General features: G+C 42.4%; 1 protein-coding gene across 16 annotated transcripts in view; it reads right to left on the bottom strand.

Annotated features, from left to right (window-relative positions):
- Positions 1-1,490: 1,490 nt before the first annotated feature.
- Positions 1,491-27,602, bottom strand: part of HIVEP2 (HIVEP zinc finger 2) — a 136,957-nt gene continuing 110,845 nt past the window's right edge. For all 16 annotated transcript variants that reach the window (XM_063151404.1, XM_063151396.1, XM_063151402.1 and 13 more), the window contains 6 exons: positions 20,934-26,553; positions 20,034-20,188; positions 14,779-14,954; positions 12,073-12,174; positions 10,651-11,561; positions 1,491-4,047 (listed from right to left, as the gene is read on the bottom strand). In XM_063151404.1, coding sequence (XP_063007474.1) covers positions 3,229-4,047; positions 10,651-11,561; positions 12,073-12,174; positions 14,779-14,954; positions 20,034-20,188; positions 20,934-26,345 — 7,575 coding nt within the window. In that variant the 5' untranslated portion in view covers positions 26,346-26,553 and the 3' untranslated portion in view covers positions 1,491-3,228. The remainder of the gene's footprint in view (positions 4,048-10,650; positions 11,562-12,072; positions 12,175-14,778; positions 14,955-20,033; positions 20,189-20,933; positions 26,554-27,602) is intronic.

The raw sequence follows: 27,602 nt of genomic DNA, 5'->3' as shown, positions 1-27,602 counted from the left end.
GAATTTTTTAGCGCATTGCATGTAAGGATCCTTGTTGGGCTCTGCAGTTTCTTCTTAGAGTGCCCTGTTAAATCTTTTCACCCCTTTTAAAAACAGAGAGCGTTTACATCAGAGAGCTCAGGGTTACACTTTTTTTGGTCCAAAGAGCCCTTCCTGCATCTGCTGCACCGAGTGTTGTGGAGCAGCCCCCTCCCCATCACCCTCAGAGGGGCTGCCTCACATAGGAACTCCAGTCCTGCCCGGAGATCGGCATTCCGAGCAGGGAACCATGCAGCTGCAGTCTCCCAGCGTGGAGGCTGAATCCATAGGCTCATCACAGGGGGCACAAACAGCCCCACACCATCCTCTGTAGGCTCATCACAGGGGGCACAAACAGCCCCACACCATCATCATCTCTGCAGGCAGCGTGAGGGGGCTGCACTGGGAGGTGCAGGCAGAGAGCTCAGGGAATTATTTGTCCCCCCAGTCCCTGCTGCTGTGCTTGCACAGTTGATTCTGAAAATTGCTCATGCCTGGGAAAATTTTGTCAGATATGTTTGCCATTTGTCCTCCACACCCTTTACAAAGCATGAAAAGTCATCACTGATGCCTATGCCCTGCATGAGGATATGTTTTTTTTCAAAGCACTGTATACACATTATCTCATTAAGAAAATACAATTAAGATTGTAAGTACCTGAAACCTCTTCAGCATTGCTCCATTGTAACCCAAAAATATCACATGTAATTTCAGTGATACTTGCTCACTGATTATAAAAAAAAAATGCCCCAAGGCTGAGAAGGTAGATGGCAAATTGCAGCTGCAAATTAATTAAAATAATCAAACAAGTCAGAGGTAACTCCCACAGTAAGAGGGTTGCTTACAATGGCAATGTTAATAGAGCATTTACCATCAGGAGTTGCTTGGTTCCCTTTTAATAAAATATCTGTGATTACCTGATTAGCTGATCATTGTGCAGAGCATTTTGTTCTCAATACAGCCATGAAGCCCAGGAGGAGAGAGGCTTTTATCAGATGGAGCTTGTTTATTTAAAATGTATAATTGAGTTCTCCTTTTTTTTTTTATGGAAGCATGATCCAACAGGCTGCTCATCTCCAACTATATATACTGTTTCTCCTCTCTCCAATCTGAGATGAGCCAGTTTTCTGGCACATGCTTTTCTTGGCAAGGTTACCACAATGATCTGGAATAAAGGCAGAACATTGCAGTGGGTATGAGAAGCTAAGCTTTAATGTTTAGAAATGGTCACTGTCCATTATGGTATTACACTAATCATATGCCATCATGCTAGAATTATGTCAACATGCCACCTGTGGCTCTGCCCCCACACAGAGAAATAAACTGGTTTAGTTTGGTAATAGATGAGAAAGCCAATATATGGTCCACATTTTTCACTGCCACTCACATTTTTAAGGGTGCTTCTTGTGCAGAATGCTGGAACACCAATAAACTTGGAAAATTCAAAGAACACATGAAAACTAGACACCTCATGCATGTAACTGTATATTTATTTCTTTTTAAAGAACACTCCTTAGATGTATTTTCAATATACAAACTTGTTTTCACAGATTTATAATCCACTAAATAGCACAAAATATAATCCAGGTCGTTGGTTTCTTTCATCTGTGCATGTGCATGCGTGTGTTTGAGTGTGTGTGTGTGTGCGTGCGTGCAGGCACGCATGCTGCTGGTGGTAGTGGTAACCCACCACACATGTTCAAACACAAGCCCAGGCTCCTCCTCCCTTCCCTCTGGAGCAAACCTTGCCCAGGTGAAGACCCTACACTGGAAGACTGTGACTTTCTTGCCCATGAAACCCATTTCAGAAGAGGCCAGGGTGGTGGTGCTCTCCGCCTTGCCGGCAGGGCCACACACCTCCATCCACAGGACAGGACGGAACGGGACAGAACGGGAGCCTCCCCCGAAGCTGGCACAGGTATTGCAGTAGGGAGTGGCCAGCTGTGGAGTTCAAGAGCAAGGAAACACCTTTTTCTCCTCTCCAAACCCCTCTCTGACACTCCAGGGCACTTCTTCTCCATGACACCTACGGCCCTTGGTGAGCCCTCGGAGCAGGGGACTGCCAGGCTCGGCAGGGCGCCATGTGTCCAGCCGGCAGGCCGGCTCCTGGCCCAGCCCCAAGCGGCCGTAGGGGCCTTGCCACCCTGCTGCTGGAGGCCAGGCAGTGGGTCAGGGCGCTGCTGGGCTCTGCCCTCGGGCAGGCAGCAGTGCCCCAGCCAGCTCCTGGAAGCACCAGCACAGCAAACCCTGCCGGTCCCGGTGAGCTACACAGATGGCACCAGTGATGCACATATTTACATGGGGTGGAATGTTTTCCCATAGCTTTTTAAGGAGTATATAGATCAACATGTTCACATAAGACCAAATACTTTTAATATATTTATAACTGTTTTATAAAGCTTTGAAAAAACTCACAATAGCACATTGTTTTACTTTAATGCTTTACGGTACTATCAGTTTAAAATCACAATCAGCACTTAAGTTATAGTCAATCCGGCAAACAAGAGACAAAAAAAATTACAAGAGTTAAGAACTGACTGATACATCTTTTATCTTTTTTTTTTTTTTAACTAATGCATAAGTGCAGAATAATATAAGATACTCTAGTTTAAATATCTTGTTTTACAATATACATTTTGTTCTAATTACGCAACAGTAAATCCCATGCTTCACATAGAAAAGCAATCCACAACATTAAGAAAAAAATTTACAATTTATGAAACAAAGTAAATAAATATTAGTATTACAGAATCAGAGCTGTACATAAAAGCTGTTCAGTTTTAATCATATAAAAATATGTTTTAGTGCAACCTCACATATATTGATGCTGTTCTGTTTTACATCATTTAGATCCAAGTGTCCAAAAAAGGAAAGAAATTACATTTATTACAAAGCAGATACACAAATTCTAAAATATGTACAAATTACTGCTAAAAAAATGCTTATAAGAATATAAGCAAAGTAAAGAAAAGGCACAAACATCTGTACAATTTAAAAGTACCAGACCCAATAAGAATTTCAAATTTAGTTTTGGTCAGGCTCATGATGACTTGTTACTTTATCTAATTCTTTTGATATAACAAAAGTATATATAATAGCAAACTACTGTAACTTAGAACAGGCATGCTGTAAATTTGAATACTTTTTCTATCTCTAGAAAAAAAAAAGGTGGGGTAAATGTATGGGGTGAAAGTCTCCATGCATCTCAGATCAATGCGGCTTGCTCTTCTCAGATGACGGATCTTTCCTTTCCTGTGTGCTTGACGGGGGCTCGCTCCTGCTGTGAAAGCCCAGCGGCTGGACATCCACAAAGCTCTTGCTGTAAAAGGTGGGATGGGCTGGCGCAGTCTGTGATGTACCAAAACTGTCCTGTTCACCACCATGCGAGTCAGGATGGGTGGCTGAGGCACAGGGCTGGCCCGGCTCAGATCCACTAAAGTGTTTAATGCTAAAATGTGCACTTTCTAAGGGTTTCTGGTGAGGCTCAGAAGGCCTCTGCAGCTGCTCCGCCCCGTGCAGAACGGCTTCTTCTGTGGCGATTCGCAGAGAGGCTATGGCTTTTGTACAAGTCTGTATGTTCTCCTCCTGCTCCCTCTCGGTAGCCACCACACTGTCCTCGGATGTGCTCTGGGCCAGCAACAGCAGCGGCGAGGAGGGGGCGCTGGGGGGAGCGGCGGCGTGCAAGCTGTGCGGAGAGGTACGCTTCTCGTGGGGCTTCGAAACGCTGAACGGCTCTTTCGCCAGGGCTTCCGCAGCTCCTCTCTGCTTCTCCTCAGAGACCTGCCTCTGCAGGGCCAGAGTGGACGGAGAATGTAAACCTGAAAGGGCCACGGGGACTGAATGGACCATCTGGATCCCCCCGATGGGCATCATGGGGATAGGTGCTCGGATCTGCTGCTGGGAGTGTAGTGGAAGATGACTGAAGACGTAGTCGCTCGGACCTTCAGGGAACAGGCTAGACCTGCGATGCTCCATGCCTCCTTTTTCTCCATAAATGTTGAAATAAGGTGCCTGAGACAACCCCCTCCTCTGTAACCAGAAGAAAAAAAAAGAGATGTCAGCACTGTAACTATCAGAATTCTTGTCTGGCTGCCAAACCACCTATCTGCTTTCCTGTCTAACACAACCTCCCATTCACGAAGCACCTTTCATCCAGACGGATCCCAAAGCATTTGGAAAACTCCGCTAATTGCATATCCAAACAACAGAGGAGGTTTTGCTTAGCTCAGCCCTACAGGGCTCATGACTCTGAGGTGAAAGGCAGTGGCTAGTTAAGAGAGTTCAGCAACACAATGCAGCAATTTAGGTCAGGAAGTGGAGGGTATTATATTCAATTGAAACTTTGAACAGAATTTGGGGTAGATAGATTTTCATTCCCCAAGAGAAATTTGGCCAGGAGATCCATCTTACCCTCTCTTTTGGAAAAATGTGCTGGTATTTAAACTTTATTGCAGAGAAGTACACGTCTGAACATCCGCTGCTCAGCACCACTGCTGGGCGTAACAGGGAATATCTGACAGCATGTATGTATTTACTGCCTTCTGAAAAACCTGCTCTTGAGCCCCACAGAAGGCGCTTGCTCCCTGGGAGCTTTATCCAATCCTTGGTGAAAGCAGATGGGTATTTCCATGCAAGTTCAAGTGTCTTTGTGTGATGAAGACACAAATTTTTTTAGTCATTGAGACAATGGAGTACCCCTCTGGCTTATCTGCAGTGTAAACAATAAATAATAAAAAAAGCAGAGGCATCAGCTGTGAGCAGAAGTGATGATTGTGTCCCAGGGAGACTCACCCAGTCATAATGGGGTTGAGAAGAATGGGGGATTTTGTGACGGCTAATAAAAGCCAATCTCACAATATTGACATTTTCACTGCCTTCCCATTAGCTCCTGCCTTGAAAGAATGAATAGCTCCATCTCCACTCAGTATTAAATATGCCCTGGCCTTTTGGGTTCCTTTTTATTTTCATTCCTAAGCTTTAAAATTTGTTTGCTCTCTGATGATCAAGTATCATTTCTTGCTGACCAGATGAGTAATGATGACAGAAGTGCAGGATGACATTTTCATAATTATATGTGGGATTTGGCCACACATCTCTCAGGGACTCTCATGTGAAATTAAATGAATGAAAACGCTCATCTCTGCTCTGTAAATTGACCAAACATGGATCAATTGCCCCAGGGCTGCAATGCTACCACAGCCTTGGTGTGGCAGCCCGAGGACTGCGCTGCTAAATGCCAATGCACTGAAGTGGCAGCACTTCACTGCTGGGAAATCCTAGCTCTCAAGGCATTAAGCAACCTCTTGATCCCATCCTAGGGAGCTGGTTTACGGGGCAATTAAAGATTCAGTTTCTGTGCTACCCAAGGGCTCAATCTCACTGTGCTCAGATGCTTTGTCCTGTTTAATATAAATCAATGTCGAGACAGGAAAGGGTGACCCATAATCATCAGAGTCAAACTTCAGAGATATTATTCAGAGACTAATCTATGTTGGGAATTTTCCTATTCAGAAAGTGAGACACTTGAGTCTCATAAAAGAGAAACTGTCACAAGAAAGCACAGTGACAGCACATCATATTGCTGAATGGGGAAAACTATACAAAATAAACTGCAACTGCCAAGCCACAAGACAGTTCACCTACCCTGTCAGTCCTTCCTATCACTAACTTCACCTCTGCACAGCTGCTTGCCCCTTTTTTTTTTCCATCTTTGGTCTGTCAACCAGCTTCTCAGTCATATTGTCCTTTTGGACATTTCCAACACCATGACATTTATTACTATTACATCTGATGTGAACTTGGGCTAAGGGAAATTGAGCAAAAAAAAAGAGTAAAACTCATCAAAGAATAAACCTAGTCACACACAAATCTCTAATTGAGAAAGACATTTGCTTCATGTTTTACCCTGCCAGAGTTTCATAAGGGAATAGAGCAAGAGTCTGTCCTTGCTGGATAGAGGTGCCTAACATGACAGAAACTGCTGTGTGCTTCAAAATCCGCCGCATCATCCAATATATGTCTTGTATGCCCAACTTTAACACAGACAGTGACAGTGTGTGCATGTCACTGGATACCTTCCAAGCCTGGCTGGGCACATACTGGATTATTTTTCTCTAACCCAGCCAGGTAAGTTTGGAAACAACACAAATGGTTATAATCACTAGTAACTGTTCCTACCTCTTTCCCTGCTTTTATTTCCTTTACCAATATCTAGCATTTTCATTCCTACAAGCAGACACACATATTCACAGAGAAAGACTGCCTCTTTTCAACAAGCATCCTGAAAATGTAAAGACTTTCTGCAGTTGACAGGGCAAGGATTAGATCACAGAGGACAGAGCACGAAGTCATGGCATCTTTTTGCAGTCAGAATGGGCTGCTGCCAGTGCTGCGAGCTGAGCTCTTCTCTTTGTCAGGTAATGGGAATCCAGTTAGTTTTCTATTAATTCTCATTTGCTACAGTTTAGCATATTTCCCTTCAACTCCAGGTAACATATAATTTCCCAAGCAACAGTATTCTGTAGCAGCTCCTCGCTAAATGCTCTGACCTGGTCACAAAGCTAGACTGCCACATCACACCCCTGAGCAAAGCCAAACCCAGCTTCACAAGTCCCTCAGAATGCCTCAGGGATGAGATAGGGTTTACCCTGTATCTGGTACATCACCCAAATCAGGCTGTGCGAGATTAGGAGGAAGATCACATTTCAAAGCCAAGCATCCTCTGTGCAGCCTCAGACCACAGCTTGCAAAAACATGTTGGGTGGAAAACAGTCTCTTTGATTAGCATGTCATAATGTACTTGAGGGTTTTTAAAGTTAAAAACCAGGAAACACTGAACTCTACAGTGAAAATCTGTAACAGAGCACATTACCGATGTGCCTCCTGAAAGACAGGATGCCCAATAAAGTGACTGTAACTCTGTGTGGCCCTCACTTTCAGGATCAGCTCAATTTGCAGCCCAACACAGAAGGCACCACAGTAGCCCAGATGCACCAGTGAACCTATTTACTGTTTACCTGGAATTCAGAATTTCTGGCTCTCTGTGCAAGAATGCACTTCACTCAAGATGATAAAGTAGTGAGTGTTTGGGAAGTGATTTAATATCCATGTTCGGGATGATCAAAGGACCATAAGTCCTATAAACTTTCAAGTGGTCATAGAGGTGCCTAATTCCCTTCAGCCCTTCTGAATATATCAAGACAGGCTTCAGACTTCAAAATGAATGAGATGAGCAACAAGATGGCAGCAGAAGCAAAATCCACTACTGCCTAGAAGCTAAGATAGTTGTGAGAGACCAGTCTGTGCCACTCCCAGCAAGGCACCTCCTCGATCTCCTTGTGTCTATCCTGGGACTGGAAGAAGAGGCAAAGGTTCTGGTCTGCACTAGGAAGTAGCAGGGTGTACTAAGGTTTGGGACAAGCTGGAATGGAGTGAAAACTGCTTGTGCTGGATCCCATATTCACAATACAAGTGTCGTGGGTTTGGAAGGAAAGGTTGCTTCAGTCTAGCCCGGTGTGGCCTCTTTGCAGTCACTTGGATGGCCACTCACAGTTCAAGGGCACCTGCTGCCCTCCTGGTGCACATTTTCAGTTTAATTCCATCTGACAACAATCCAGGTCACTTACTCCAAGACTGAAAAAGTGAGTCAAAACACAAAAAATGTGACAACAGAGACATATGCCTCATGCAAATGAAAATTATAAAAGAGATTCACTCAGGGCGAACAAATGAAGTCTTCCTATTACTTCTTGTTCTCTCAGGACGGGCAGAAGATGACTTGGAAGAAGAATCTGAGCCCTTTGATAATGGCATCAGCCTCCTCAGTAAGGAAAGAAACCTCTGCAATTGACAGAAGATCCCGAATGTATTTAGAGAACAGAAGAAATCTGGCATTAATTTTAAAGACACCAAGTTAACTAGTCAAAGCCAAGTGTGACCTTGCATACACTAGAGACTTAGGCTACTTTAGAGAGAGTATTCTGTTGCAAGAGTCTATCCTGCTATTGCTTGCCAAAGGAGAAAATAAGTGTGTATTTTCCTGTATTTTTATACAATCTAAAAAAATATTTACTTTCACCATGCTCTTTTCCACTTCCTAAACAAATAATTTTAATTGCTTTCTATGTAGTGCCTTTCATGCCTGAGCACTTTACAAGCCTTTTGCAAGAGACCACCAAAGTGCATGGACATTCAACAGGAAGCAAGATGAAGGGCAACTAGACCAGCACTGGCCAAAGTGACTGAGAAAATACATCAATTTCAGCTGAGAAGAAAGAAAACTGGCCTCTTCTGAGAACTGCAGGCACTGGAAGCACAAAACTGCCCTTACTCCTGCAAGGACTGGGAACCCAATGCAGCTCTGAAAGTACTTTAAGGATTGTAAGCCAGCATGAGCATCACCAATGCAGCTGCTAATGATGTTCTGGTTTGCTGGATTTCGCTGCTCTAAAAAGTGAAAAACAACCTTTATTCCTTCTTCTTCTCTGACAGCTTTCACTTATTGCTAGCTCAGGTGCTATTTGTCTTCCCACATGCTGAGTATAATAACTTGTGTTTCACTTAAGCTTGTCTAATGTTTGGCTAAAGTCCATTTTCCAGAAAGGCATCAAGAGACAAGGCGTGCATCTTTCCTTCCTTGCAGTCATTTGTTGCAACAGGCAATCATCCTCACTTGTCCTTTTTTTCATTTACGTTTGCCTGGGCTCTGCTTCCAGTGATGCCTCCTCTATTCAGGTTGTAGTGACTCTACTGAGGTCTGGCCTTCTCTCCCAAACACCCAATATGCCATCAAGTTACTGATCCTTTCTGTAAAACAACTGAAGTGATTTTTCATTGTGTTTTTCACTACCACATGCCTGACTCTCAAAAAACAAGGTAAGCACTAGAAGTCTATCTGGCATGGTGGACTCTTTAAAAGAAGGAATGAGAAGTGCTAAGAGAGTCCTTACAATGTGCTAAACGCCTTGCTGGAAGGTGTGCATAATGCATAAGAAAAATATTACAGCAAGAACTGTCAGATGGTCAAGGATTACCATTTTTGCTAGCATCATTAACATCTAAAATCTTTACTACAGGATGCCAGTGTGCATCATGTGGGGCATGAGGGACTGGGGCACCCTGCACAGTGTCAGCTGTAGAATCCCATATGATCCCATTCATCTGATACTAAGACATCATGACTAGTTAAACTGGTGACTCTTCACCCACTTGTGCTTCCTCACACAGTCAGGAATGCAGAACTGCTGGTGGGATTTGTACCCTCTCTCAGCTGTGCAGCGATCACTCCTGTCAGAGAGCAGCAGGGTTTCAGCATGCCCTTTCTCAAGGACCATTTAGTCAATCAGTCACCGTCTAAGATGTGAGAGAAGCATCTCTGTTGCTCTCTCCCATAAATACAGCCACTCAAGTTGCAGCTTTCCCTTACACCCCTGAAATGCTGGGAAATCACTTATGGATCTGCCAAGCTGGCAGCATCTCAGCTCTTTTTGGTCCACCCCAGCTCCAAACATCCTTGCCCAGGTGCATCCCTAATCCCTTATCCTGGGAGCAGATAACACATCAGCCTGACTCCACAGAGAAAAATACACCAGGGCTGAGAAATGCTGACTGTATGAACTGAAGGTTCAATTCTTCTCCTCCACAGAGGAACACTGCAAAGACTACACAGAGAGCCAAGAAGATTGGGAAAGGGGAAGCAGGAAGAAGAGGCCAGCCAGGAGAAGAGCAACGAGTTCTGAGGTAGCTTGCCCAGGTTGAACCCACATGTAGGCAGGCAGTGAGAGGGCAGCCACAACAGCAACATGGTGAGGAAAGCATAGTTAATAATTAAGTAAATTCACACCTAGGAAGGCCATTCCTTACCTCTGAAGGAATCCGCAATCTATTTGTGGAGGGAGTGCTTTGTGAATGCTAGAGCTGGCCAAAAGTGCCAATCAGGCAGTTTCTGGGAGCTGATTTACCAAAAGGGAAGAGCACAGACAGCAGCTGCGCAAATTTTGCATATTTCCACCCAAACGGTTGTGGCACTTCCTGCGGGGCATACAGCTGCCTGCTCCTCTCACACAATAATATCCTTTAAATTCCAGCCACAGATCATGATTTCAGTGTGCACTCTGCTTTTCTAAGAGGTTCCATTATCTTAGCATTTTTATTCCATTCAGCAATACTCAGTGGTGGGCACCGTACCACAAGAACTGGGCTTTAAGCCTTGATCTTGGCTGGATCTCACCTGAGAGTCCAGAAAGTACAATATTTCTTACAGTGCAGAAGAAAGCCTCACAAACCATGTAAGCTTTCTGGGCCATTTAAAAATTATACACACACATATATATGTAATGAATATGGAGGCAGAAAATGCAAACCAGCCTAATTTCATTGAAGTTCGTGGAGCTACTCAGAGTTCTACCAAGCGAACACTTGCCCCTTAGGCTGATTCTACTGCATCTAAATGTATTAGCATCCTGACTTGGTCTTTGTCTATTCCAAATTTCTTGCATTTATTCCAAGACTTCCCACCAAGACTCAAAGTTTATGTCTTCTTCTTCTACAAAGCTGCAAAGATTTTTGAAATGCTCAAATTCAGTAAGAGCACAGTTTTCTACAGGAGGAATGAAAATATTCTTTCATACTTACTGAATGTCCCACTGGAATAGACTCAGACTGTAAATATTGACCCATGGACAATGCTGGGTTGTGGTACAAGCCCCTCCGGGGAGACGCGGCTCTAACGGAGGCCATGTATCGCCTCTCTCGCCTGGGAGACAAATCTCTTCGAACAGACACATCTTTCCCTGGTGACATTGGTCTCCTTGGCGACAGGTGACGTCTCGGGGACACGTCCCGTCTTGGTGATAACTCTCTCCTCAGCACAGCCTCCTTCCGCGGGGAAAGGTGCCTCATGGGTGAAATATCTCGTCGGGGTGACAGATGTCTTCTGGGTGACAAATCCCCTTTTGGCATCAAATACCTCTTTGGTGAGTTATCTCTGTAGGGTGAAGAATCGTAGCCAGGTGACGATTGTCGACTGGAAGGTGAGAGGTCCCTCGGAGAAGAACTGGGATCCAACGACAGCGTGCAATCCTCGTCCATGCTGCTGGGTATGTCCAATCTGTCTTTATCAGGCTCTGAATCCGTACTCTTGCTCTGGAAAAACCTCTGATATTCTGTCATTTGTGTGTCGTCACAGGAGTCACTTGGTGTTATAAGCTGAGTAACCTGAATGCTAGGTAAGGTGACCAAGTAACTGATGAGGGAAGAGTGTCCCACGGAAAGGGAGCCCTCTGGGGAAGCCCCCTGCGATGCCCCAGCCGAGTTCACTGACAGGGAGGAGAACCGAGGGGGCTGCGGGCTGGTGCTTCTTGATCTGGTTTTTGGTGTCGAGTCTCCCTGAGTATCATCAAAATCATCCTCATCTTCATCATCATCATCATTGTCATCGCCGTCCTCGCCATCCGATTCCTCTGCGTCAGAAAACTGGTGCTCTGCTGACAGCCCTGCCAGGCTGCTGCTCTTCTCTGCTTCCTGCTGCATGTCCTCCATATTTTCTGAAACAACCACAGCAAGTCCAAATGATTAGCACATATCCCACCTCTCACACCACAACCATTCCCCGCCCAGCACACTCAATGCCATCGCTGGATGCTCTTCACCTGGGATGGCTGCATAAAGCCATTCCTCATCGATTAAAACCACATTTTTTTTCAAAATAATGCCTCAAATTCTAAACTTGAAGTATGGAAGCAAATTCATCCTATACTACCTTGCAAGCTCACTCTTGGGAACCTCATATGAGACAGATGACAACAGGCCATATTTTTATTTCTAGCATCTCTTCATGTAAAAAAAGTATAATCCAGACAACTAGATAGGATTTTTTTTTTACTTCCTGTTTATTAAAACATTAACTCCTAATTAAAAAATACCCCAAATACTCATAATATATTTTCCCATGCCCATCACTGTGCTAAAGTGCAGTGAGTCATTTACAGACTCCATACTTTCCATACTTTTGTTGGAATGAGGCCGTTCCAACTAAATTAAATCATTTTGACATACCTGCTTCTTCAGTTTCAGCATCATCTACAGATGTCATTGATACTCCAAGCTCCAAGCATTTTTTCATGTGTGCTTTAGACTTCATATGTTTTGTCAGATTTCCTGTGGATCAGAGATTAATGTAATTAATGGACAACAACAAAGATCACTCTTCAAGTAAGGTTTTGGTGTATCTTAGCTCCATTTACTGCAGATAATGGGGTTTAGCTTTAGAAAACACCACAACAGACAGGGCTGACTCATCAAGACCACTGGCCTCAGAGCCTGTTTTAATGAGAGTCGGTTTTTATATAGAAAATAAAAAAATTAAATACACTCAGGGCCTGAGACGTACATAGGCATCTCTCCAATTTTCCGCATGATATTTAGGCACCCCTACAAAACCCACTTTCGGATGTTACCTGTTCCTGGACTCACTGTTCATAATATATACAGATTGCCACAGCACAGCAGCCATTCAGGGCTCATGCTCCCATTTACACAGTGGCACTTTCCAGGTAAGGGCTCTCACATTTAACTTCACACATGGTTTCCAAATGCTCCATGTATTTGAAGCATTTGGAGGCAAAAGTACCCCACCAAAAAAAAACAAAAAAAACCAAAACAAGACACTTATAGGAGACTTTTCTATGCAAATTTACCATCTAGCTGCAGTCTCTGAACTGAGAGGAGCTGTGCTTACAGCACCCACCTGGGATGGGGGAAATTCAAGTTCAGCTCCCAGATTTAGAGTACGGATCTAAACCAGACACAGCAGAGATTTGAAAGCAAATGTCCCACTCCCCTGAGGGAGCAATCTAACACTAGACTATTGACTTTCTGGAGTGCCTGTCTTGGTCTGTTTTTTCATAGATTAAAAAACTGGGTTGAGATTGGCCCCAAGAGACATTTCATGACAAAGAATCTTGAGCACAAAGCACAAGCTGGAGAATATCGCTCTAATCCATTTGCCACTTCAGCCTCATTTGCAACACCCAAACGGGAAAGCATGGCACAAGCAAACCCAACCCACTACCAAGTCATGGCGTTTCTTAGCTCAAGGAAAGCCCTATGGAAATGCATTTATGCTGCTTCTAGGACCCCAACCAGCATCTCCAGATGGTGTTGTGGTACATGCCATCTGGGGTCAGGAACACTGCACTCTTCTGCTGAATAGCGCAGGTGTGCTTAGAAACTCACAATGCTCTTCTTCTCTGCCTTTCAGCTCCAGCTAGTTTGAATATTTCCCTTCTCACTAGGAGTTTCTTGAGTCTGTGCACTGCATGAAAAATTTAACTTGGCCATTGATGCTTCTGGATGGCTAAATGCTCTCAAAAACTAAAAACATAAGTACTTCTGAAAGTTTGTCCTCACTGCTCACAGCAAAGTAGCAACAGTAGTTATGAGGCTGACAACTGCTTATAATCAGTAATGCACCAGTTAAACACTGCTTGTACTTCAAAGGCTAACCTAGTCTCTTGCTACTCGTGCCCCTTCTGTGCAAGAGTAAACCACCTCATCCATGTTTCTCCTTCTTTGTCAGAAATGCTGGCCACAGCAAGCAATTTCTCTTTTTTTTTTTTTTTTTCCATGCCACCTCTTCTTCCTGGAATGTCCTCTCTGAACACAGGTATAAAACCACAATCCTGTCATGTACTTCAAGCCCCTACTCAAGACCCATTCCTCCAGCAATGTCAAATGTAAGCAATGATATGAGAGCAGCTCACCAGATGGTCTACAGGGACTACAAACAAGCAGCTCCTTGTCTTTGTCTCTACATGCCCATGAACATTCCCATCTTAAATTAGGCTGATGGGTCTACTGCCATCCATCAGCTGTTCCCATCTTTGGCACAGAAAGAACTGCTGGAGTCATGGAAACTATTACAATTCTCAATCCTCAAAACAGCCATGAAACTGCACGGGGAACTTGGGAGAAATTCCTTCAGCATCCTTTCTCCTCCTTTGAGTTAAATTTCACTGCACTGGGACTAGAATCCGTTCTTTTGTCTGCCAAAGGGAAGCTAAGAAACTCAGAATGTAAGGCTGATTTAGGCTGTGCTACAAAGAAATGATACCAAGGAAAGGATTTTTTTTTTCAAGGAAATGGTTGCATCACGAATCTGAATTCCAAAGAATACCATTATCTGTGGCCACAGGGTGACAAATGGAAGCTTTTTTTTCTAAGCTGATAAATACATGTGAACAGAAGCTATCAGATCTCTATTCATAATTAATGCCACAGTGGATGGACTGGCCCATCTAGGAGACATATATTATTTATAAACTTGAAACTGACCCACTGTAAAGCCTGTGAAGGCATGTCTTCCTCAGCAGCTGATGCTCTGCTTCTACATTATGTCATAAGAAATATGGTCTCCTGGTAGCATTTAAGTGCTGCTGCAATTAAAATTTGCACCATGCAACAATATTGGCAAAGTATTATTTTTCAAGGTGGTTCTTATGCTACTACATTTTCCCTGCAGACAGAAGGACCATCTAAGAGTCTCTAGGTTCTCAATGAAGCTATCCAAGGAGTCTCAGAGTCTCACAAAATCCCTGGATTAATTGTACAGAAGAGAACAAACTTTCTTATTACGTCCTTTATATAGAAACATAACAATTTTATTCTGAAGAAAATATTCTTCTTGATTGCAATGTGTGATTGAGTCCCAGAGGGCAAAATAGCTCCAGAAGTTGCAAGAGCTCAACTAAAAAGGTCAAGTACCTTTAGTTTTGAAGGCAAAATTGCACAGCTTGCATACATAAGGCCGGACATCAGTGTGAGTGCGGATATGTTTTTTGAGCATGCTGGGCTTTTTACAGCGAATGCCACATTCTTCACAAATGTACTTTCCTCGGCCACGACCTCTGACATAGACATAATCCTCATTTGATTTATACCTGTGGGAAGAGAGCAAGTACTTAAGTCATTCAGATTTTAGGTCTGATACATGTACAAACATCACTTCTATGCATCTGATCCTCATAATCAACGCAAACTCACAGAAGTCCAAAGGAACTACTGAATTTTCAGTATGGACCTCATAAAGTATTTGGCTTTCAGAGAATGTACTGGCCCCAATATATTTAAGCAATATGAAACCAACAAGTTGCAGTATGAGAACAGTAAAAACACCTTGTCAGGAAACCAACGAAGAACCATTCCCATAGACACAACTCCAAATATAAGCCTATAGGTTGAATTTCAGCTCACTGTATTCTTGTACAGCACAGACATTTACCACCACTGAAAACAGCATTATTTTGCAGCACCGTTCATTTAACTATTTTAGTGTATTTATCCCTTGGGATCAGATAAATCACATCCTGGAAATGCCCGTTTCTTCCCATTAAGCATAAAGGGAACATGGATGACGAGCAAGGATATATTCATTCACATTACACATGCCTGACATCCCCAAAGATAAATTGCTCCCCAAAGAGACATGGAGTTGATTTCACTCGGGTATGTGATGCTTTAGAAATAAAATGGTCAAACAGATACTTTGAAGAAAGCTATTACTGAAATTTTTCTTAGGGCATAGAACTGACACAGAGACATAAGGTTTCGATTTTTTTTTTTGCTGATCACATAGTGTGTAGTTAGAAAATAAATAAGATATGAAAATCTATGTAAAGTTGTACATTGCCTTTATTATCATGTAAATTCTTAATACTGAAATCTAAAGGAGTCCAGGGAATCTACTCCGGCTGTTCTGAGGTTTGAAGACTGCATTCCTTTGGGGAAGAATTCCATCCTCATTCACTCAAAGTAAAATCCAGGAAGTGCAAGAACTGAGAAATAATATTTCTTCTGCTCTCCATCCTCTATTGCCCTCATCCTAAGCAGCACAAAGTACTTTCAGTCATTCTGTGGATGCACAACCCACAAAATATCGTTGATACTGACATTCAGTACTTCAAATAAAAAAGGGACTATGTGAAAGATTCTGTTAATGCGATGATAACTCTACAAGAAAAAAAGTGGCAATTTTTGGGTTACAGAGCTGGAACATTTTTCAAGTGTGCTGTTCTTAGATGAACACTTTCCCATATGTTTAGCTATATCATAGGCAATATAAATTCTGAAGTTAATATTCTAGAAAAACAGTGTCCTGTTCTGAAGTCAATCTTCTTATCTTTTAAACTCATTAGCTCCTCTTTCAAATGCAGATGCCTAAATTCAGGTTTTTTTCATCTCACTTCCAACAAAGTTGTACTTCTCCCATATCCTTCATTGTCCCTGGCAGCATGGACAAAACTGGAATAGTCTAAAATAATGTAGTATTTAGTCATCTCTCTAGCAGGTTTTCTGTACAATATTTTTGGGATCTTGGTTGCCCCGTTTCCCAGGTTCTCCTTCATATGCACATGCCAAGAACTGCAAGTCATCTCTCTATCCACTGCTTCATCAACTTCCTCCAAGCTTTCTCCCACAGACAAAAAAAAAGAAAAGTCCTATATTATTTGAAATACTGCTATTTTATCTTCTCTTCATCTCTCCTTACAGTCTTATTTTTCTGGGATGGAGTCTACTGTACCACCCCTGATTGATACTGGTAAGATAAATGCTGTGCTATTACATGTGCTTTTCTGATGTTCCATCTCTGCTCTTCTTCTGCTTGACCTCATTCCACTGGCTTCTGTCACCTGTCAGATCCCATTGGACACAAAGAGAATGATAAAACATGTGTCTCTTCATCATTCATATAGATGGTTTTTGGCCACAACTGACCTTGACTCTTTAAGTATGCTTTATCATAACAATGACTGTAAGAGAAATTACACACACAAACTTGACATTTAAAGAAGGGCTGGTGCAAAAACTAAAAGACCAGAAGTCAGAGTCATGGTGATTACCTTTTAGACCTCAGGAATATTCGATCTTACTGCTAGTTTGTGCCTCTCTCAAAGCTTTGAGTAATTTCCCCCTTCCTACTATGTAATCTCCATGTAAGGACTTTGGCCACTGCTGCTCAGAGTTTGACTAGAATGGGACTCTTGAGTTAAAAAGCATTAATAACTCTCAGAGTCCTGCAATTTCAAAATAATTCAAAATTGAATTATTATTTGAGTTATAATTGAGTTATTCTATTTGGGTTCTTCAATTAGAGTCTATTACTAGTAGATATGAAAGTACAAACATAAGCAAATGGTGAATTCTTGCTGTCAGCTAATGTCATTAAACTAGGTGTCAGATGAGCAGGCATGCTTGTCCTGTCCCTTCTTTCTTTGCACACCACTAGTAACTAACTGTAAGGCAGCAAGGATTGAACCTGAAATTACCACTTTTCTTTGAGAAATACTGCTTCATATCCCATCAGTCACATCTGCAGTCCAATGATGGAAGGCAGATTTTGTGATTCTGGTAATTTCACTTGAATCAAGCCACCTGCCAGTGATAACAATGTGGGGTTTAGTTTCTTCCTTTCAAGCTCCCTCTGCTATGATGCTTACAAAAAGCTCTTGATGGGCTTTCTGCGGTGAGGTGGTGATGTGCTGTGACATCTGGTGGCACTGGCTGACATTTGGACTCGATCTCAGAGGTCTCTTCCAACTGCAACAACTCTATGATTCAATGATCTACTTTTTGCCTCAATTCTGATTCTGCTCCTTCGGCTTCTCACTCATCCCCAGCCCCAGCTGTCTTGCTCCACCCCACTGGCACAAGGCAGCTACAGAGCTCCACTTGCCTGCTAATTTCACACAGACCAAAAGCAGACAACCACAGATCTTTCTCAGCTAATTACCTTCTTCACACCTATGAAACAAAAGCAATCACAAAGCCTAAGGAAACCCATTCCCCATGAAAACCGAAAACCAAAATGAAAATATCCTGCTGAAACAAGGTACAACCATCCATACTTGTCTACCCAGGGGAGAAAATGTGACATGAAGACAACAGACATTTGCTACATAGTTCATTGCACTATGTGCTTAGAGGAGATGAAGGTGTGCTTGAAGAGAGAAGAACAAAACAGCTCAACAAACAGCCAAGAAGCAAGCATAGAAACCCACCCAAAAACTAGCTTTAAGAAGTGATAGACAATAGATAGCTTTAAGTGCAATAGACAACAACTTGAAGAGAAGGAAAAATTCAATAACCCAGACAGAAAGCAGTGCTAGACATGACAATAATGTCTAAGGTATATTACACCGATTTAAAAAATAGCCAAATGAATGTCAAGAATGGAAAGAATTAATCTGTTCTTCCACAAATAATTGTTGTAAAATGTACCATGAAGTTATGATGCACGAGGAAAGAGTGCATCACTGCATCACCTCATTTGCTGCAGTTTTGCAGTTTTTATGTTTCTATTGAGGAAGTCCCAGTCTATTGCACAGACTATTTGTTCTCCCCAATCCAGAAACTGATGTGCACATCAAGGTTTCCTATGTTTTGTTTTACTCAAAGGGTATCTAAACATAGCTAAGTATTACTAGGAGACATTTCTAAGTGAAGTGTGAATTACATGATTTTACTCAAATAGTTTCATAAACCTTATTGATGTACAGGAAAACTTAAGGTAGTGCAATTAACACACAAAATTTATTGACGTAAGTATTAGATAGTAGAAGTTTTTTATAGAGTGATCTGCTGCAGCTCACACTCATCTGAATTCTCCTTTAAGTTGCTTTTCTTAACACACTTTCACTCTTCTGACCTCTCATCATGTAGCTTACATCAAGGCAGACTATCTTCACCTGGGTCATCCAAATTCAGAAATGGTACAAAGTGGGAAGCAACTTTATTCTTCAAAGTGGGAGTGAGTTGAAGCACCAGCTCTTTACATTTCTTGTAAACTTAGGCTTACAACTGAATTTGGCTCACTTTTGTAAAGCCAGTCTACTGGCTTAGGTACTAGGACAAGGTACAACTACAGAGAACAGGACAAGGGTGTCTGGGTCAGCACACCTATAAAAATCTCCAAAAGAACTTTTTCAGTCTTTCAAGCAAGATGTAGGCTATACTCCTTCAGTGTTGCAGACTACAGAGAAATGGCAATGGTAATTTCATGGAGATTATTCAATCATAGAAAAAAACACAACATCAATGAAGGACAATTGAGATTTTAAAGGGTACAAACTGACAGGAAAAGGAAATGGATTTATGAATTTCTCACATCTCCCTCCTGACCTATTTAGTCACCCCAATAAAACAGTGCTTTGGGACCATCTGAGTTTGGTAAGACTACAAATGACATCTTGTTTAGCCACCTGACTATGCACAACTAAAAACTAGCAAACTAACTGCATTGTGTCAGAATTCTGTAAAAAAAACTCAACAATATCTTCCATTTTAGAGAATACTGCAGAGACAAACAAGTGTCTATTTAATTTTTCTTTCTTAACAAGTTTCATAAGGCTCAAAACAATGTTAATTGGCTTTCCCCTCTTTGTTATTTGCTTCTGTTATCACTTGAGTGATAGATTGTCATAGTAAAATGAAACAGTATTTTATCAACCATACATGACAGATCTATGGATTAGCCTTAGATACCATAGATTTCATTGGCATTTTACATTTAATCTCCAAAAGCCAACCTCAGTAAATAATACAATATTGCAAGAATAAGAACACCTTGTCAACCCGTTCAACTGAGTGGAAGTACACAAGTGCCTAAAAATGGAAACACATCCTCATGGAAGTCATTAAATACAAAGAAATGGCACAGAAAATATCAAAATGTTAACAGTTCATCCACTTCCTTATGACTTAAGAAATTAAAGTAACAATTTCAAGCAAGTGCTCTCACACAGATGGAAAACAATTGTCTTAATAGCAAAGTAGCAAAGTGAGCATACAAGTACCCTGTGGTGCATTTAAGACTGACAAATAAACAAAAAAGAAGCGACTTGGGAGCTACAGGACATGGCAAGAATACAGAAGACTGTTCACATTCTAATTCATTCATATTCATTTTCAAATGTCTGTAAAATGACAGGCTGAGCTTTAAATTTCCAGTTATATTTTCTTACCCTCCTTCAAAGATTTTAATTCGTATCGGCTCAGTTTGTTTGGATGTAATGTCTTTATCTCCATGAATGTCTCCTTTTACTCTTTCTTTTATAATATTCCCCACTACTTTCTTTTCAAGCTTGCTGCCAAACAAGAAGAATGGCTCATGTTTCATCTGTAGAACAAAGTCAAGCAAGGGTGTTACTTCTGGAGCATACAATAAACGCACACTTCATTTCAAATACTTTTAACATACCAGGTCAAAGCCAAACTCTCATTCTGGTCCAACTCTATACGATGAATTAATCTGTCCCATTTAATTTGACAGAGAATAAAAGAGGAGGCAACACAGACAAATTTTTACAAGTCTTGACAGAAAATACAATACTGTATCTTTCCTCAGGAAAAAAAAAATAATGGAAAATAGATATGAAAAAGCCTCAGAAGGTAATTTATTGCCATTACAGAATTTTCCCTGGCACTATTAGCAAACCCTTAATCCGTGAGGAAGAGTCAATATGTAAAAGACATTAAATGGATCTGAAGTTCCTTACTCAATTTTATCTTAATCTTTTCTTACAAAAGCATGTGGATGTTTGTGTCTGACACACGGTGTATCAGGAAAAACAAAGGGCAAAATAAAAGGCGATAATGTGTCAGACTCTGGCACACATAAATGGAAGGCTTTAAAAGCTTCACTTTTTACATCTGATTTTGAAAATAGAAACAGAGACAGAGACAGTAGCAGTAGCAGAGCTTGCAGAAGGATAAACTGAGGCTCCAAAGTTGTCTTGGGAAGATGTCACTGGCTGATTTCCCAATAGGGAAATTAAAAAAAAATTAACTCACATTTTATAGTTTACTAGAAATTTCTCACATAAATATATATGCATTTAATTTTATTAAAATTTCTTATTTACCTGAGCAAACTGCTTCCATGCACTTGATGATGTCAGTTTACCAGCTCCAGGTCTGTGCATAGCAGCCAGGGTGTAGATTTCCGTGGTGTTTTTTTGCTTGGACCTTAAAAGTGCTAAAGTGGTCTTTGTACTTAACCCAGATGGGTTTGGGTTACATGAACTTATACACCATGAGGCATAAACAGAAGCTTTGAGGGTTGGTTGCTGAGTGTAATTGGGTTTTGTATAGTTTAAGAAACACCAGCTCACAGTAGTCGTCGTACGCAGACTTGGGAACTGAAGGATCTGTTGAAAATCTGCTACGTCTGTCAGGAGAATGGTTGAGGCTGTGACTTTCCCAACAGCATTAGATGACATCTGGACCAGCATGCCAAGAGGTAATTTTTGATGTTTCAGTTGGTCTTCTGCCTGGATTTCTCCTGGTGGCAATGAAGACCTCTGTGGACTCATGCTCATATCTGAGGCTGTTTCATCCACATCCAACTCTTCTGGTGAGTCTCTTCCTTCAGATGGGCCACTGGACTTCTGTCCCGGGGATGCGGAATCAAAACTAGAAAGTTTCTCTCTGCTCAGTGGGAATGCATCAGCTCCCGCCATGCTGACAGGTGGGAAATCTTGAGATGTTGAGGATGACAGCGATGAAGAGGATGACATGGATGGCAGACTTTCTTTTGGCTCAGTAGCACAGCTCTGCCTTACTAGTTGAGGCTTCTGCATTCTTGGATAATCTTTCTTTATATCTGAGTTAGTCAACTCAACTGCACTTAGCTCCTCAACTATCTGTCCATACATTTTTTCTTCTTTGACTCGTTTCTGCTGCTTGGTCTCCATGAAGAGGTCCAAGCTGCTGGCAGGGGAAAGCATTCGTTTGCTTCCTCCCAAGGTAGAAGCCATGTCAGAAGTGGAAGGCAGACACAAGGGAATTGGTGCCTCCAGTCCAAGTGGAAGTGTCTGCGGCACTTTCCACAAGGGATATTTTTCTAGTCCTCCATGATGACCCAACATCTGAGCTATGTTAAATCCAATTCCTTGCATGGTTGCATTAGTTGCCAATGTTCTTTGAGAAACTGTCTCATCAACTTTACATATTACAATTGCAGGACTGTTGCTCTGCCCAAGGATCTGGGAAATGCTTGTGTACATGACACTACCATAAGATGGCACGTGGGTTTGTATCCTGACGGGAACAACTGTTCCTGGCAAAGACTGTACAGATCCATCACTTGGGGAGTCAAAATCTGTCTGAAGATGCTGCTCAGAGGAGGTATCTGTTGGTTTAATGCTGTGGTCTGACTGGTACTTAGCAAGAGTATTTTTTGAATACGACCCAGATGTTCCTGAGTAATGCTGGTATGCTTGCTCTTTAGCGTGCACATAATCAGCTGCTTTCTTTCCAATAAGCTCAGGTGCATGTTCCAGGTGATAACTTGGAGGTACATCTATTTGGAAAGCCTGTTTGACATAAGATTTCTGCAGCTGTTGTACAAATGGATGCTGGAAGTGCAGAGGTTCTGTGCAGGACTGCCACAAGATAGGCTGCTGAGATGGTGGTAAGTGAACCATGCAGACAGCCGGATAGGGGAACTGAAACAAGGTGCTATGAATAGGGGGAAACGGGACTTTTTCCTGATGTGCAAATAGCTGCTGCTGCCCTGATGGATGTTTGCTAGGAATATAAGGTGCTTGTTGGATTAAGGGAGTCCTTAACATTTCTGGGCTGTCTGCAACAAGAGCCTGTTGCTGGGCAAGGTGGGATGAGCTATTACTAAGCTGAGCACAAGAGCCAATAGCCTGTTTTCCAGGGTCATCCACCTGAATGGGCTGGAGAACAGAGGAAGGGGAGTGATGCCAGACAAACTGGGAAGAGCGAAGACCAACCTGTGAATGTTCCATCTGCTCCTGCTTTATACTTTGTTCTGAGCTCTGATCAGTCTGAGAAATCTCTGGAAAACCACTGAAGGAAGCTTGGCGAACCAAGAAGCATTTCTTCCTTTCTCGGGATGGAGACAATGCCACAGTAGGTGTTCCAGCTGAAGAGGCATGAGACAGGTTCCCATAATCAAAGGATTTACTTCGGATCTCTGGGATTTCAGCAGCATGAGGACAGGGCATCTGTTCAGACGAACAGCGTCTCATTTCCCTCTGATGGTGATGCCCAGGGACGGAAAGTGAGTAAGCACCTGCTGGAACTGTTAAAAACTCGGACTGTTTTCCAAATTCATCTTGTTTGGAAGGTGTGATGAACTTCATATTCTCTTCTCTTTCAAAGGACATTGAAAAACTTGAACTGTGGGACAAATTACTTTCTTGGCTAGGGCTGCGAGAGAGACTTGTACCTGTCGACTCAAAGCTGGATTCCCCAGAGGAGTGCTCCATGTCAGCCAGTCTTAAACGCTTCTTTTTGGGTGGTAGCTTTTCAGCTGGAAGCTGAGAAAGGGTTTCACTTCTCTGGGGCCACTGAAATTCTTCAGTGGGTCTCTCCGGCTCTTTACTCTGCACTTCTTTATCTTTCTCAGGCTTATCTGGCTCCTCTGTGACACGAATTTCAGGTACCTGTATGTTGTGCTGGCGAACCAGCCTGGGCTGGATATGACAGGGCTGAGGCTGCTGGGACGGGGATGGCTTACTGCTGTCAGCATTTTCCATTTGTGGAGCTCGGTCTGGGCTCATTGGGGACTCACAAATCTCACTCTCACATGTTTCAGATGGTGAATACATCTTTTCCTGCTGGCATGCAATATGTTCTGTAGATTCAGACCTTTCGAATGAGTTTGGCCGACTCAATGAATTTGTGTGCTGAATGACAGAGATGACATTTCCGGGGGGCTTTCTAACCAGTGATTCTGCAGCCTTCTCTTGCTCTGCAGTAAGGGATGAGTCTTCCAAAGAAGCTGCTGGACTTCCAGACTGCAAGTAAGGCCTGCACATTTCAAAACGTTCCGCATGGCAATGGGGAGCGTTTTCCAGGCCTTGAAGGGCAAATCCACTTCTTGGCACTTCCTGAATTTGGGATTTGGGATCGAAGTCCAAAGGTTGAATTCCCCCAGGGGTGCCAGTTGTACTGCTGCAAATCATAGGACTGTCTTCCTCATCTCCAACACTCTCCTCTTTCCTGCGCTTTCTGTTTTCAAAAGTTGTTCCAAGCATGGATGGCACCGACTGGAATTGTCCAAGTGCATCAACAAAAAACTCTCCCCCTTTGTTCATCCCACTTAAGGATGGTGAGTCCCTGTAGTTCTGCTTCTGAGCTTCAAATTCTTCCCACTTTCTGTAGTGCTTTCCACTGGCATCATAGTCATAAAAGGTCTTGTCTCCTTTCTTCTCCTTTAAGGATGGTCCTTTGTCACCTGCTGTCTGTCTGCTCGAAGCAATGATAATATTTTTCCCTTGTCTTCCATGATAATCTGAATCCGAGTGTCCCTCCTGTACAGATGGCAGTTCAAAGGCAGCCTGCCTTCTCAGCATTCTTTGGTGGGATATTCCCACCGTCCCGGGATAAAATACATCATCAGAGCCAGTCATCTTCTCATCAAATGAATGGCTTCCTCTCAGAGATGGGGGAACACTTAGGCTGTTTGCAGAAGAGGTTGGCATGGAGTTACTTCTAATAAGAGGAGATGAATCTACTGGGGGCTCTAAAAGGACAGGCACATCACCCTGCTGACTGACTTGGTACAAGTTGGATTCACTTTTGATGGATGATGTGGTCTGGGATTGTCTACATTCTGTATTGCTGCCTGCATAAACTTGTGTAGATTTAATAGTGCTCAAATTATTGGAGTCAATGAGTTCCTCTTTATTTGGAGTCAGGTGAGAAATATGTTCCTCAAGCATCTTGATATCTAATCTGTTATTTAAAAGAGGTGATGGGTCTGTTTTGCCCTTTCTACCCATTAAACTGTGTTCCTGATTTGTTGTGGCTACAGTTAGTGCTGTTCTTTGATTAATCCTATAGAACTTCCCAAAAATTATTTCTTCGTAAGACTTTGCATTAGTATTTGGTGGGCTAATTTGCTGCTCAGCGCTTTCTGAGCGGGAAAAATAGCCAGAGTCAGTGCTTCCCTTACTGTGTGGGCTCAGGAGGTTTAATGACTGCTCAGAATCTTGTCCTTTTTTCTCTGACAGTCTTAGTGCAAGTCGCTGTTTAACTGTATGAGAGTCATCAGACTTGGTACTTAAGGATGAGGTTTGCAACATATCAGAGCTAATATATGGTGAACTCTCACTGGGTAACTGAATCCCACTTTTAGGGATAATCAAAATGGGGACTTTCATCGGCCCCACCAAGGACTCCTCCATGGAGGAGTGAAAGCCACTCCTGCTGGCAATGTCCAGCGGGAGCTGTGAGACGGGGCTCAGTTTGTCAGAGCCTTCCACCAGGAGTGAGGTCTCCTCATCCGTGTCTGTGCTCTGCTCTCCATCTGAATGAATTTCAGCTTCCACATCGATGTAACTGGCATCAAGGTCCAATTTAGAGACTGCTGACTCTGTGAAAGGTACCAACCCTGCCTTAATCGCATGGGCATGTGACTTCCTGTGTTTGTAAAGGTTGCTTTTCGTCTTGAAGGAGAAACCACAAGGGACACAAGGGTACGGTCGCTCACCAGTATGAGACCTAATATGCTTTTTAAGTACACTAGGTTTGGCACAGGCCCGATTACAGTAAGGACAAATGTACTTGCCAGGCTTTTTGGGTTTGTGCTCTTTTTTGTGAGCATCTTCTGATTGTTCTAAAGATTTCTGTGAAAATTGGCTGTATGCAGGGTTCAAACTTGAAATCTTCTTCCTGGAGAAACCTCCACTATGGCTATGCATATGAAAAGGAAACAAGTCCTCTGAGGCAACTGATTGCAAGTGGCTAGGAAACTGCCATGGAGGGCCTTCCAAGCTCTGATGTGGCTTTATGTTGTGCAAGAAGCCTTGTGGCAACGAATGCTGTGGAAAGGAAAGTGAATGTTGACATGAATAAGGGCTTGGACGATGCTGCGGATATTGCTTCTCTGTGACTTGCTGTGCAGCTTCATTTGATGATACCAGTTTCCCAGAACTAAAAAGTTGTGCTGAGGCCGTGTTTCCTACTTGCTCGTGATCTATTTGTGGTTGCCGCTGTACTTCTTGACTGCCGAAAGTGCTCATCTTAATAACAGCTGAATGTTCTTGCCTCCATCTACTTGGTACTTTAGCAGGTTCTCCAGACCTTGAGGTAGCTTTTTGCCCTATAGCTGTGTCCCCAGAGTCCATTTTGTTACACAAGGTCTTAAGTGCTAGTTCACTTGAAAGCTGTGCAGACACATGGAGTGTGCCCAAAGCTGTGCTTTTCAAAGTCTTGTTGCTCCCATTTTTCCAGGGCTGTTGCAAGTTCACAGACTTTTCTTTCTCTTTGGAACTTTCCACGCAGTAGTCTATAGGCATTAGATTTGTGTCTGTACACTAATGAGAGTATTACACAGTTCTGTTCATGGCATGAACTTTCCTAAACAGTTTATTGTACATTTGCAAAGATTTGTTATAGCATTTGGACATGTTTCATTATTATGAAATACTGAGATGAAGAATGATCCAGAGATTGTGATCTCCTAGAGCAAAGTCGTCTTCATCTCTTCCATGGTGACACAGCCATCTGTACAGAAATATAAAATAAAAAAGAAAACAAACCCGCACACACCAGTTAGTACAGCCATACTAAACAACATCGGTGCAGTCTATTTAGCCTTACATGGAAATTACTGAGGGACTTCAGCAAAAGTAACTACATTTCACTAAACTCCCTTTTGTGAGCAGACACAGTAAAGACTGGCTCCAGAGACTGCACACAAGCATAATCACTACTCAATAGCAGCTCTAGGATTGGAAAATAAAGACCTACACTTTCCAAATTAAACAGTAGTTTTGGAAGGTTTTCAGGGGACAGTTTAAAGGCTTGATCTCAAAAAGTCCACCACATACTTTCAAAGCTCTTTCAGCAAATCACTGCTGAAAATAGAAGCCTAACACTGTGAGTGGGAATTACCTTATCCAGTATTACTCACTTAGGGTTCAGACATGCACTTTAGTCACCTGGCCTTCCTCTCAAGTCAAAGCAGGTTGATCAGAGAAGAAATATTCCCATATCATGACAGATGCTTCTGACACAGAGGCTGTCCATGCGCAAGGCGCTCCACTATGGAGATGCTTGTGCCTAACTAGTCAGCTTGGGATATATACTGAATATTGCTAAAATACTGCTGAAGCGAGGCACTTCTTACCTTAGATCATCTAACTGGTTTTATAAGAAGGTGTTGTTTGCCATTCTAAACTACTTTTAAACAGTCAAAAAAGAGACATCAAAGAAGCATTTCAAACCCAGCACTACTGGTACCTTTCCCCAACTCCATCTTCAAATCACTAAGTTAAATTCTAGTGAGAATGTCTTGCCAGATGTAAAGGATGTATTAGAGATTTTTGTTTATGTGACTTTAGCATTTTAGATTTCACTGTTGAAACAATTCCATGCAGGTATACATGTATTTTTAATGCCTAAACACAAAAAGGTTTCCACGGTTTCATTAAAAAGACCAAAAGCTCAGAGGTATGATTTTCATAGAAAAGTATGGCATTTGAATTTGAAGTAGATCTTCCTCTCTGTTTTCATGTTATCCAAACACAAAATATTTTCTGGATAAAATAGTG

Source organism: Melospiza melodia, chromosome 3 (assembly GCF_035770615.1).
Source record: "Melospiza melodia melodia isolate bMelMel2 chromosome 3, bMelMel2.pri, whole genome shotgun sequence".
Lineage (NCBI taxonomy): Eukaryota > Metazoa > Chordata > Aves > Passeriformes > Passerellidae > Melospiza > Melospiza melodia.
The sequence above is the reverse complement of the archived record's forward strand: the minus strand, read 5'-3'. Positions and strand labels throughout refer to the sequence as shown.